The sequence below is a fragment of the Tuber melanosporum genome, assembly GCF_000151645.1.
Source record: "Tuber melanosporum whole genome shotgun sequence assembly, scaffold_180, strain Mel28".
Classification (NCBI taxonomy): Eukaryota; Fungi; Ascomycota; class Pezizomycetes; order Pezizales; family Tuberaceae; genus Tuber; species Tuber melanosporum.
This window is the reverse complement of record NW_003298842.1, coordinates 86,641-101,096: the sequence shown is the minus strand read 5'-3', so window position 1 is coordinate 101,096 and position 14,456 is coordinate 86,641. Positions and strand designations below refer to the sequence as shown.

Below are 14,456 nucleotides of genomic sequence, written 5' to 3'. Positions count from 1 at the left end.
CTCCTCTTTCGGACTTAGGGGGCATTCTTCTTTGCTCTTTATGCGGGAAATAAGGATCTCCGGATATGAGTTGCGGGCACCTGATACTGCTTGGTGATGCTAATATACGGAGCGCCGGTGATCCACAATAAAAGAGCGTATGGAGAGCACTCTCAAAAATGGTGAGATGGCGATGCTCGGGAATTGAAAACGAAGCGATGCTTAGTCAGGTTGAAGAAACACTGATCGCGATTTAAAAGGTGGGTGGAGGTTCTCTATTCAACCTGACACCGTTTGCTCAACAACTTGCTCGCTCGCGCGACTAACAGGAAAACGGCAAAAAACAAGCGTATAAGCAAAGCACGATCAAGTATCCTCCAGCTTCCGCCGATCACCACACACGTCCCCTCACTTCTACGCGTATCTCCTTTCCTCAGCGTATGCTCATGCTAACAAGAAAACTAGGCTCCATAACGACTACGGCTCATAGCCTCCGCTCAGTTCCTACTGCTCCGCTCCCACTCCTCGGCACAGCCTCTTTGACCCGTGTGGTCGTGCTGCCTCCGTTCGCTCCCTTGGCTGCAATATGGAGAGAGAATGAACAAATGACAACGGCGAAGGATAACCCTTTATGCGATCGGGCAAAGGGCAACCGGCAAAGATGAACGGGCGGTGGAGGTAATGCAGTATGGCGAGCTGGCCTAGAAACATCTGTTTCTAATGCTCCCATTTTCAGCCTATGCGCTATTCCAAACCGAATGGCCGGAATTTATATGCGGGCAAACGAGCGAGCGAAGACGAATGGCCAACGGCGGACAAAACGGGCAATTTTGATATCGAACGGGTTCGGAGCATGCTGGACAGGTTTTGAGCATGCCGGGCAGTATCGGCAGCGGATTTCAGCGATTTCCAACATGGTTTGGCTGAGAGTTGGGAGCTGATTCGAATCCAGCAACCTTATGTTAAACCATACCACACCCACCATTTGTTTGGCATATTTCGGAGCAATACGAACTTGAAAAGCCGATACCGGATGTATCGCTCAAATCTTCCTCAACACCCGGCGGTGAAGCTACAGGTCACCACTCAAAAACTATGTGCTACCTAAGATGACGTTCCCAGAAGTTGTCCAAAGGAACCCAGGCCAAGTCTCCTGGTATCAGGGAAACCAAAAGCACGAACACACTTTCCGATACGGACATAAGCGGTGTATAGGCTACAGCACCATCCCGAGCGTGCAAGTTCGATGATAGCGGGGGTGCGAGGGGTTGGTTACAAAGAAATCGGACGCCCGCATCTGGGCTCCCACCTGCTACGGGCGAGGTGATGGATGGGATGGCAGGCGGCTAGTAAACTAAGCTTAGCCTAACCATTGAGGGTAGGAGCCCATAATCGAAAAAACTAATCTCTAATGAGATACCTAACTCCCGAAACGGAATACCCTCGTCTATCCTAGTTAGCCGTAAACACCATTATTACAACTCATCAGTTATTTCGGGCGCATCAGTAGCATCCCCAGCGAGAGGCGAGCCGCTCATCTAAGCCTGTCGCAACCTGTTAACTTTTATCATACATACCGTTTTTATTGCCCGTTCATCCCCCATGCCGTTAATTTCGGTGTCTTATAATTCACCGAAACCCAAGCGAACCCCCTCCCCAAGATCCAAACTACCCTCCCGATACCTTCGAGGGGGGGCCCTTCCTGTTCTCCTTCAGTTAATCTGGGTTTCTTCCGGAATTCGGTGGCTTACATCCGAGTTACCCAACAAACCCTACTTTACAAATCTTGCAACCCTTGATGTCCCTCCCGGGGGAGTTATTTCCATCATACGGCTATGCACTTGGGAACAACAATCGGAGCCAACGGAATTAGAGAGCATCTTCAATAGTAGGTGGAAAAGTGACGAAAAATGTGTAAATTACAACAACCTGCCCGGAACACTAACTCTACCGGTAGTTCCAGAATAATGCACTCATATGATATCACTTGGTATTATCCTAGGAGTTATGCATTGCAGCAGGTTACGGGATTTTGTTTTTGTTTTGTTTCCTTTGTTTGAGTTTTCGCTTTGGGAGTTTTGATTGTCATAGGATACCTCCTAAATACATTAGTTTGTGCCTTAGGAAGTGATTGCTTTATGTTTGCATGTAACTATAACAATACCACGGCTTTGACAAAGAAAAATAAAAATGCATCGCGACTGGGCCCCCCCGGTCATCAAGCCATCGAAGATACTCTAATATTGGCAAAATTTGATAAATATAGTATATCCAGGACATGACCATAATTGGTATTATTACATTGGAACTGTCATAGCCATTAAGAAAGCTATCATTGTACCAAAGCGTGCAGGCGGTATCAAGCGGGTTATTATATCCTAAAGAATCAGAGCTATGGAGAAACTTTGTGCTGAAACTAGGTTATTGGGGCTTTTCTGTTTCTCATCTTTGCTCTTCATGATGCTGTGGGGTATGGGTTTATGAGGTACAGTATGGTACTGTGGCGTTCGGTGCCACAATGAGATTCCAGAGCACTGGAGAAGGATGTCTGGGCCTTTTAGTCGATTCCCGCTACGTTGTTTTGTAGCTAATGTTGCGGCAAGGTGGCTTGTTTGTAAATAAGGTGCTTGTGTGATTGTCGATTGGCTGCATGGTTAACGGTATTCAAAAACTCGCACAACGGCCCGCCAAAGCGGTGGTGTAAACTGACCATCGCGGCCAAGTACAAGGTATGGAAAGAAGTTATGGAACAGTTATTTGAGGTTAACCAGCCAAATTCATCCTTGTCTGTTCCGCTTAATTAGTTCCTACCCTTGTACCAGCAGTCAAGCCCATACCGGTAAGCAACTCTGGCCCCTACCCACGCAGGATCAACTATGGAAAAGTAGGAAGAGGTCTAGTAGAACGGTTGGTCGATGGCACCGGGGCATCACTCACTATTTGCAGTTTAATACTGACGCTGATACCATACAACGTTCAACCGTCAACGTCGCTCCAGGTCCCCGTGTATGATATTTGCTGAACAGCTTAAGAACCTACTCGGATAACTTGTTGCAACCGATCCATGGATTAGAGGCATTCGGCCCAGGGACCGAAAAGGCGTTTTTCGGGTGCCAAGTCTCAGGTTGGTCTGTTTATGCCGGATTCCGTCGGGAGGAACGCTGCATCTGCAATACCGGTAACGAGTACTTCGTCTCGAACTACTTCCGTTCGAACGTACTTGGCACTATAAAGAGAAGTTTGGAAACTCTTTGATACGTCCAATCATCGGAGTACCGGATCTAAAACCGTTGTCGAATTGTTAGTTTGGGGAAAAGGAGAACGGTATGCATTCAGAGGGCGTAGGAGCTAGTGCCATTGTGATCCTCGTAAGGCGAAGAGTACTGCACCCATCCTCCAGCGATAAAGCATACCATCGTTCTGGGCCACTATATTCTTCAGCCTTTGGTCTATAAGGAGCGGGTAAAAGAATCTTGCCAAGTTGAAGGGAGCAATACTATTATGCCCACCTAAGGAACAAAAATCTTCATTTGGGTCAGCGACTTAGCTACGCACTACTAGTGTGGAGGCCAATCGCCGAATTTGAGGAGTAACATATTTCCTCAGCCGTGACCAAAGGGGCTTTAGAAGCGGACTAAACAACGATATAAGATCGGGTTCGAGAAAAGGGACATGAGAGGAAATAAACAGCTCCAGTCTGGGTTATCGGGGCAGGGGTATATTGTGATATGGGAAGCACATTAAGGCTAGAGGATTGGGGAGGTGAAACCCCCGACCCGCGGTAGACATTGATCATACCAAGATAATCGCCGGGATTGGGGGAGATTGGAAACGTCCTTTGATGGTATTCTTTTCTTCCATTCTTGTTTTGGTGGGCATCGCCTGGCTGTCCGAGGGAAAACGGGGAATCCGGTCGATTTGGGCTTCGAGAGTCAAAACTGCCCGATTTGGTGTGGAACGAGACATGCCAAAAGAAATCCCCCGTTGAGCAGCCGTACAGTGTTCGAGTGTGGTGCCTCTGGCGTAACAACAATCTATAAAATGTGATAGGTCTTGGCTAGGTGCTGCTGCGCCTGGAGAAGGTCATAGATAGGAAAAAAAGTGTTTTCCACGGACCTTAACTTACCCTTCTACGCGGGTCTGCAGCAGCCTGTTGATTTGAGAGAGCGGGCGGGATCTGCTGAAATAGCCACAAGGTGATACAGTACTTGTTCACTAGTAGGTCAGGTTGAGTTGCCAATGAACACTTGGACTGACTTTAAGTCCCAATACTCTCTCTACACTCTACTTGAGCCGCAAATGAAATAAGGCTGCGTCCTGATAGCAATATATTTGGCCAATGGGCCGCCCGATCTAGCGCATTCTACTCCCAACAGCGGGGGGAGCTTTCGCTACCGAGTACGGCAGTTTCTGTCTCGGGTTCTCGGCCCAGTTCCCGGCAATGTCGTTTATTGGATCGCGGAGCTACCACGCCAAGACCGTTGAGGACATGAAATGCGGTACGATCATGGCACGGTACCGTGCAGTACAAGTACTGTACAAGTACTACCTTCACCAGACATGTGGTAGACTGGTAGGAGCTTAACCTATAGTTAAAAAGGTGTTAGGCCCACCAGAGTCTTTCCACTCGAACACTTGACGGAAACGTTGTCCAGCCCAGTGCTGAATTCCTCTGCAGTGATCCACCTTTAGAGTCGCTGGTAGCGAGAATATGTGCTATGAGGCGTTGCCTCCCTATCGGTATCATATAAGTACTGGTACGGTTAATTCCGGCAACCCCACAATACCATATCATAAATTTACCCCCGTTCCACCACCTTACACAGCCGCTACAAGAAGGGGTTAGTAACTATCTTCTTATCTTCAAGTGCAGTCTTACGGTACTTTCCTTGAGGTCAGGTCTTATCACTCGACAATATCCCAGTACTCGAGTACCGTACCCATGCATCTCAGCCTGGCCGCTCCCAGGTCCTCAACTCCTCCAATATGCCCAAATCAATTTTTATATCGCAAACCTCACGGTGCATCCTTGGCCAGCCCCAGCCTTGTAAGGGCCTTGAATTGTTTAACCGTGCGCTACATGGTCAATATTTTCTTCCTTATGAAGTAAGCGAAGAGCCTAGCAAAAACACATCCCCATTCTCCTCTCCGATACCGAAAAAAAGGTCGCTGGAAATACCAAGGGAGATGCACATGTGGCAATTTTTCGAGTTTCTACTATGTGTCTACGACATGAGAGGGACTACGGCAAACTTCCTTCATTAGCAACTAAACCGATAGGGGATAGAGGATCTATAGGTAATTGCATGTAGTGAAGAAGCGAGGCGCTACCCCAGTCCGAATAGAGTATCAGAAGTACGTATCAAACGAATAATTAATATGACCTATGAAACACATGCCAGGGAAAATACATCGACTGTATAGCCTCCTACGATAACGATACAGGCGAAGGCTTAGCTCTCAAGTTTCTTATCTAAGTTATGGACCAACGAAAAATGGGGGATGTAGTCGACGAGGAAACCACAAACCCTAGCCTTCACCTTAAATGCGAAGGGTACCGTAATAGCCTAAAAGTCTTAAACATAATATATTACCAGGCACGTGCCATCATAAAAAAACAAATAGGCCGGAGCCCGTCCTTGGTAAGCGAGGGTCAACGGGATCTGACGAGCAGATCTTGGTAGCCCTAGGTTGCCAAGGATGGCCGGCTCTAAATGGGGAGGCTGTGGGAGTGGGATCAAAGTGTGCCTTGCACGGCTGAGCGCGGGGAACGATGGACTTGGCGGTTAGTGGAGGCGCAAGCTAAAGAAGCTGGATATGATATGTACAGTATCTCGCTAAAACAGCGCCTCTGGAGACTAAAAGAAACTTCACCAGCTGTAGTGCATGAACAGAATGCAAAAAAATCGCCCTGCGGTGACAGAAACTTAGCAGAGGCTCTAAAGTTAAGAGAGCAAACGGACCGTCCGCAGCCACCCTACAAACCCCACAATCATCCACAGGTGTAGTGAAAACCAATACTCGAAACGAATGCCGAAAGGCATAGTACAGTACAAAACATGCCAATACCACCGCAGACCCGAATACATAAGGGTAAAAAAATAGTCACCCATAACCCCATGCCCTATACCCACACGCTGGGTAGCTACCTCCCGCTCACACTTGAGAAGAGAGAAAATTAAAAAATCAAAAAAGGGAATTGCAAAGCATGTCCGGTTGGCAGAAAGTGAAGGATAAGTCTAGTGGGTAAAGGAAAGATGAGTGAAAGGGGGTATTTTTTCCCGAAGAGAAGCCAGTCGGCAAGATTGCTAAAGGAAAGGTGTGGATGAATGGTGGCGAATAATGTTCTTTTCTTGTTCCCTTTCTTCTTCTCTTTTCTCCCCTGCTATGGCAATATCATCCCCTTGCCGTTTCCACCCTAATGTCAATCTCCCTGGCCACCCTCTTAACGGCAATGTCACAAGGCACGCTCAGCCTCCATAGGCCTGGCTGTGCTCCTTGAGTTTGGTCGGACTATCACCTTCTCCTAGAGTTCAATTACAGGTTGTTGAGGGTTTGGTAGCGTTTGGGGGAAGCTGCGATTTCCTCCTTTGACGACCCCGGTAGAGCAGCGTCGCTCACAGAATGATGAGTGTCAGGGAAACTACAGCAACTACACTACCGGCTATCCTCCCAACGTTGGATCTCGATCCCGTTCCCCCCGACTGAGGAACCCCGGGCCAGTCCTCGCGGTCCACTTTGAGCCTCATTATGGTTTCAAGTTCTGGATGGCTCCAGCCGTTGGCTGGCTCCTCTATGGTCGAGTGTCCAACTTTGCTGATGGGCGATTAGTGTTCCTTCTTGGCAACTACTTGGTATGTTATATAGAGTTGGATAGCTTACGTGCCACCAATTACCTTAACAACCTCCACGGGGACCATGTATGCTCCCTCCCACGGTGTAAACTTGTCTGTCCACGTCAGTGTGTTGACATCGAACAGGAATGCAACATTTGCCTGCTTATCGCAGTTAACTGTGGTGAGGTCATCAGCAGCGTTCCTTCCACCATAGTAGAAGATGTAATGTTCTCCTATAGCCAGACATTTTGGGCCGATCCTCGCTCTCGGGTCTGCAGCTGTGGCTTTTGACATAACGGGCAGTTGGGCCCACTCAAAGCTTGGAATCGAAAGAGCCCAGATGGATGTAGCTGTTGCACCTCCCGTAGCATTTAATGAAGTGAGGGCTTCCAGTCCTCCCATAATGTAGATTTGATAGCTAGAACCATCCAAAGATTTTTTGAGGGCGGTACAGAATGCGAAACGAGGAGCTGGGACCAGAGCCCCAGATGGTAGGTCCTGGGTATACCATTTTGATTGGTTTGTGCTGTAGATGCGGATCTTGGAAAATGGTCTCTACCGAATTCTATCAGCATTTTACTCGGGGAACTTCAATAAGTCAAGTGACCAACAATGCGGGTAGACCACTTAGACCTTCCACCAAGTTGAATCAAGACATTATCTGTTTCTGTTGGAATATGCACTAAGCCTCCTTCAGATATTCCTCCAAATGACGTGGTTTCGTTTTTCCAAGTATCGGTGGCCTGGTCATAAGTGATTAGGCCGTTGTGCTCCTCTAACTCTGTCACCTCGAGCGATGTTTCGTTTACCGAGACAAAAGTACCACCGAAAAGAAAACCCTTCTTCAATAATGGGATCCATGCCGTCATTGAACTAGATACCCTCCTTGAAGTGTTGGTCTGGAACCAATTCCGTAATTTTATATCTTTATTCGTCCATCGTCGAGTTGCAATCTCATATTGCCATTTTTTGTCCTGGATTGGAGCGTCCCTCTTTCCATGGATCGTACTGTTGTACGGGCGCCACATTCCAAATGTAAGATCAAGCCCGGATTCCGTAGGGAAGAACGCGGCGTCCGCAACACCAGGTATCGTGCCAGGAACTTCTTCTGTTTGAATGAAGCTAGTGCTGCCAAGAGAAGTATCAAAACCCCTCGATACATTTAAGGACCGAAGCACTGGATCTAGAAATGTTATAGAACTGTTAGTATGGAGAGAGGGGAACATGTGGTACATCCAAACGGGGTACGAACTAGGGCCATCCCAATTCTTTTCCCCCAAAGGATACTTCACCGACCCCCCAGCGATATACAGCATACCATCTTTCCGGGCCACTATACGTTGACACCTGATCAGCAAACAACTAATAAAAGCATTTTTGCAAATTAGGGGGAGCTTCACTCATATGGTTGCTTAAGGAACAAAAGTCTTCATTAGGGCCAGCATCTCCGTACGCTACTGACGTAAAGGACAGTATCAGCCCTAGAAGCCAAACTCCTTTTCTCGCGGGTACCATATTTCCCCCGCAGTGACAAAAAGGGCTTTGGAGGGAGGATTAATAGGGAGAAAATGTGGTTCTATGAGAGGAAGGGGACATGACGGGAAATAAACAGGGAAGGTTTTCGTCTGGGAATCTTGGGGCTGCGGCATATAATGGTTTTTGAGAAACACATTTATGGTATCAAGGATTGCGTCCCGCACTTAATACCTCTATCATATTATCAATCGGAATGTGACAGTCAATGGCGACGCCACATTCGACCTTCGGTAGCAGGGGTTATGGTTTTCCGCTGAGAGAACCGCCAGATTTAGGTCCCTGCTGGCGAGGCAGTTGAAGTAGCCCAGCCGGGAGGATCATTGCGTGACAAGTACTAGTACAGTGCTATCGGTTTATTACTTGTATCTCGAGCTATGGCTTTTCGCCAAGAGGTTGTGTCGCGCATCCTTAATCGACACTGTGACAGCTGGTGCAGCAATCAAGATGATCAACAGACATTAAGGAAAATGTAATAATTAATAAAAACCCTGAATAGAACTATAGAAAAGTCGCACTTCTTCAACCCCATATACCCTATATTCTCAATTAACTGAGCACTAGGCAATAGACACAGATTATTTGTCAATCTGCACCCTTAAGGAAGAAACAGGATCTTAGATATCCAGCAAGGTGCGGCTGAGTCTGCCACAAGCATTCACCTACTGTATGATCTGACATGGCGGCAGGTCATCAAACCAATCCCATCTACGGGTAATCGTATGTTTCAGCCAAGAATTGGTTTTCCCATTTGCGGTAGTGAGTGTGGGCAGGTACTTTTCCACCAAAGTATAGTATATGGATATTGCGCAATTAGTACAGTACTTGACCTCAAAATATATAATATTGTGTAAACATGCAATAAGAAATTTCAACATCGTTTCATCTATTCCATAATGCCCAGCGAAAAAGGTCTTTCTACATCAACCAAAACCGCTATTGTTTCCCTCCATGTGTGTGTAGGGATGACCTTTGAACAGCTGCCTGTCTGCCTGCAGGTGAATAAAGAAACAGCAAGGCAGATTTCAGGTTCTCCACAATAGCACTTCGGAGGGGCTGGAACAACCCACACTCACTATCGCAAATAGAAAAACCAATTCTTCGCTGAGACGCCCAAGTACTGTACTGTACCGTAATTCTACTAGACGGCAGTATGTTGGACACCTCAAAGCAACTCTGCTTGCTTAGGAGTACAGTCCGCGTTCATACAAGATAAATCTCTCGTCGAATTCTAACTTAATCAAAGAAGATAGTCGATAACAAGCGTTCCGATGAGTCCGGGGTTGGTTGGGTTAACCTGGATCGTCTCTTGGTCGGGTACATTAGGTCCGGTCGAGGATCTCACTTGCTTGTTGCAGATGAGCCTGGCAAGCCTCCCTCGCATAATTTTGCAACATTTTCCTATGATCACTCCGATCGCTAGGGAAACACGAACCTAAGACATAGAATGAGAACTATTGTGAAACAAAAGAAGACTAAGAACCATGTGGCACAGGAATGCAAAAGTGGCCGTGTAAAAGTGTTGTAATTCTTAATGGAAGTTGTACTTCTAGCTTGATTAGTGCTCTACCAGGGGGCTATAAAGCCCTATTTATTCTACAGGAGAAGGCGCTACAATCACCCATCACATGCGATTTGCGCAAGCGAAAAGGAAAAATAAACGACAATGATACTACATAATGTAGTAGTAAAGAGAAAGGAAATGCAAGTGAGGAAACCAAACTAGTGCTGTGATAGAGTTTCCATGGAAACTCTGCTGTATTCAACTGTGCAATGAGCTCAGTCACATAATGAACCCATATCAAAATGTTATGTTGTAGTCAATGACAAAACTAATGCATATTTAGAAGTCATATTACAACAAAAAGAACAACCAAGTCTACTAGTAATGAATCATGAAGCGCTACAGTTTATACTTATAAGATATTATTTTATAAAAAAATGTATAGATACATAAGGAATAGTATAGTACTAATTTAATATAATATTTTAAGAGTCTGAATTTTTATAATATTAACTTCTATAAGTTTTTATACTATTATCTTTAAAGTCAGCCCTACTGTAAGCACTACAATCATGATATTCTCTTATAATTTTATGAGTACAAGCCTAAAAATTCCAGATTGGAGTAGGTAGAAGAGATTATCAATTCCTGAAAACGAGAATCTGTACTAGTATGTAACAGGTTCACAAATTGTCAACTATGTTTTGAGTACAACAGTTGAACAGATAACTATCTCTACTAAAGAGGCTTGGAAGAGTTCTTAAACTAATTGGGACTTCAAAGCGATATACCAGGGGAGTGAAATAAATAACTAATTAATTAAGTGTATTAGAAATACTATTTGTAGAAGTCTGCTATTTCCATCATAAAAATAGATAGTAATTTAAATATACAAATCTATTCATATCTACAATGACTAGACAAAAGTCTTAGTAATGTGTTGCAGGATTGCGGGGGTAATTATTACAGGAAATGAGCAATAATTATAAATTTTAAGTAATAGTAGAACTTTACAAGCATGTGGAATCTTCAGCTAGTTATGGATATGGTTTAACTAGATTATAAGATAGTATACAGATAAAATTACTTTAAAGAATGAGGAGTGCAAACCTCCACTTAATGAGATGAAATTGAAGGTCAAAAATAGGTAAAATGTTGTAGCCTATAAAAAGACAATATCAAAACAAATTGTTATGGGTATTAAAAAACAGGTTAAATTGGAGAAAATAAGTGTAAATTAGAATAATTTATAACTATAGTGGAATTGTGAAATATAGTTGAGTGACAAAAAATGTTCAGTTAAGCTATAAAAAGATGTATTAAGTCACAACCTTGGCACAATTAGCTTGTCTTAGAACACAAATAAAACTTGATATCACATAAAAATAAAAAAATAGACGCTCCCCATTACTATCTTGTATTTACAAGTACACAACTTTTATAAGCTTGTCTGACATTCTCTACGATTAGTCTAAAGAGTATCTATAGTAGACCAGACTGCTCCATTATGTAACCAGTATATGTACTTGGTTAAGATTTTGTTTCATGTTTTGTTTTAAGTATTACTTTGATACTTGGTTTTGTTTTATGTTTTGTTTTAAGTATTACTTTAATACTTTGTTTGTTTTAAGTATCATTTGATACTTAGTTGTATTTTATGTTTTGCTTTATATATCATTTTAATACTTAAGTAGTTTTATCAAAGTATATTGCTTGATACCTTTAATTATTTCATTTATACTAGACATGAACAGATTTGTGTATTTAAAGACAGCCTGATTCTACAATGGAAGAGGTAGGCTTCAACAGACAGTATTTCAACATACTTAGTTAAATGGTTACTCTTTTGCTTTTCCAGTATATTTTTGAAGACTCTACTAGATCGTAGCTCTCACCTCCTCTCAGGTAGAGCAGGCCATCTGTCAACTATTATACCCTATCCAGAAATGTGATTAGAGTCTTATGAACATATTACAGTTACCCTACCAAGGGGTATGTACACTCCCCTATGCCTAATAGTAAAATCCTGTCATGTTCAAGTGATAAGCTCTGTAGACTGAACAGCTGAGTTGATCACCTATGAGGTTTGAGCAATTGGGCCCAAACTAGAGGATTCAGGGAGTACAAGCTTTCTCTTGGTCTAGTAAGGTTTTGTTTTGTTTATACTATAGCAATGAGTTGCATGGAAGTTCTTGTACCTTAATAATAAATATAGAATTATTTTTGGATTTTTTTTTTAAATAAAAACACAAAAAATATTGACCTCTAGAGTAGACTCTATATATAACTATTTATGTTTCTCTTAGACTATTAGCTTGAATCTATACTCTTATCTACACCCAGATATCTCCCGCGAACAAGCGAGAAAGAAGTTTTACTTACCAGATAAAGCAAAACTATGTGGATACATTAATAAGTACCATTTCAAGCAATAGTGTGGAGAAGAGGTCTCAGAACTATTGTGATATCAGAAGAAAGTAAGATTTTTATCTGCTAAGCAGTTAATATATGAAGAATAGGATCATTATAAAAAGTCTATATAAAATGAATAGTTTACTAGTAGCTATAAAGATATATCTGTACACAATAACCTAAGTTCTTTCTTATCTTCTTCCTTTAGCCTTTCCCTGACTTCAATGGCCACAATAGTTCATGATGTTAAGTAGTTATCTGGCTGACTCAGTATCCTGATATTGGAGATTATTATATGATCAGAGGTTGGATTGTTCCTGTTTGCACTTTTTGCCACTTCCTGGTATCCCATGATACTGGCATTTCAAGCTATTCAACACAGTTACTTACAGTCTCATGTGAATAGAATGTCATTTGTTTCCTGTCTGCTGTCTACCTGCAGATTTGGCATTTAATTAGGGAAGAGTCTGGTTGTATTTGGGAGAATCACGTATGTTGTTCTTTAAACTAGCTCATATTTCTTGTTCAGATTTAACAGAGTCCTTAGATTCTTGCAATGCAAAATACCCATAGTATCTCTTGATGCCTATCCTGTGTCTTCAAAACTGAGTCACAATCACATCATTCCTCTGATGGCAAGGGCTGTACCCACTCTGCCCCTCCTTGTTACTTTACATTTCTATAGTTATAATCCGACGTTGCTATTCATCACCGTTCCTACATTCACAGTACTGTAATGAGACTCCATGGAGTACTATTTCAGTTAGCCAAACCTATGCTCATACAGGTATCAAGAGACTACTGCAGTAGCAATGGTGGTAGACCAAGATCTACCACATAAAGGTACTATTAGTTAAGTATCTCAGTCAGACATGCTATATTATACTAAGAAGTACAGAGGTACTAGTAAGGAGTAGTAGATACCCTATCTTGAAAGTAACTTGTTATATAGGGCTTTGTGGAAAGTTACTAGATTATTTGTCACAAGAAACTACATAGGATATTCAAATCTCAGGTTGTGCAGATTACTCCCACACAAGTAGTTGAGCTCCGAACAAGTTGTACCTTAGAGGTATGGTGGCTAGCACCTCTCTCTATCCCCGTTATAAGTTCCTAGAATCATGGGCTACAGCTTGGAGAGTTGTTGTAAGTCTAGTAAAAGTCTACAAGTAGAGTGTTAGAAATACTGGGATTTGATACCTGGGAACCCCCCTAGGTAGGGTGACTCCACTCTGAATCAGAATCTCTGGTCTCAAACACACACCCTCAGGCCCCCTTATGGGGCCCATACGTCATCACACATATTAATCTCAGTTACGCTCTGTGACTATACTGCTACAGAATTGAAGGTGTAAGAAGAGTACCATATATGTTGCTGCCATCTGTCTGACTGTATTCTGTTCACAGGATACATGGGAGAGTACTTTTGGCAAGGTCTGAGAAGTAGAATAGAGTAAATCCATCAACCACTCAGAAGGCTACTAGGCTTCAAAGATGTGCCATCTTTGGTATAGACTATAGGTAACAGGACATTTTTGCACAAAGTGATGGTATCAAGTTATAAAGGATTTCAATGAGAAACCAATGTATTCGCACTCGCCCTATAATAATGAGAAGTGTCTAGAACTCTGAGAAATACTACCACAGAATGCAATAGACTTCATAGAGTGTTACAACTGAGTCCAGGAATGCGCTAAGGTTGCGGAAATAATTCTGAATACTAGAATAGCGACTGAAACCATGTCATCCTGAGCAACCAAGGATTGCCAACTGTGGGATTATCTGTCAACCTGATAGAATACTTCCTGCAAATTGGTAGAAAGTCCTCTGGAAGAATTCTGTTTGTTGGACATAGAGCTATAGAGGTTTGAAGTCAGGCAAGCTAGGAAGGTTACAATTATGACTACTTTCACAGATACTACCCATAGATGAAACTGATCATTTCATCAATGACGGAGACATTTGGAACCAACTCAGTTCGACTTGTAAATGAGGCCACAAGTCTAAAAGACTCTGATAATGAGATAATTACTATTGGAAACAGCATGGTTCTTAGTTAGTTATATTGTAATTACTGAAGAGAGTGTGGTGATTTTTAGAGTCTCCAGGTATTTGCACCTTTGAAGAATACCTGATGTTGCGAGTTATAATCAGAGAGGTACATACTTGTATAATAGATAGATGTAGTCTGC

At 43.2% G+C, this 14,456-nt stretch overlaps 1 protein-coding gene; it reads left to right on the top strand.

Annotated features, from left to right (window-relative positions):
* Positions 1-639: 639 nt before the first annotated feature.
* Positions 640-1,947, top strand: GSTUM_00003632001 (uncharacterized protein; the record flags this gene model as incomplete). XM_002837271.2 has 1 exon in its annotated part: positions 640-1,947. Exon 1 carries the CDS (start codon positions 1,582-1,584, stop codon positions 1,945-1,947), a length of 366 nt encoding a protein of 121 aa, XP_002837317.1. The 5' UTR covers positions 640-1,581.
* Positions 1,948-14,456: the final 12,509 nt, after the last annotated feature.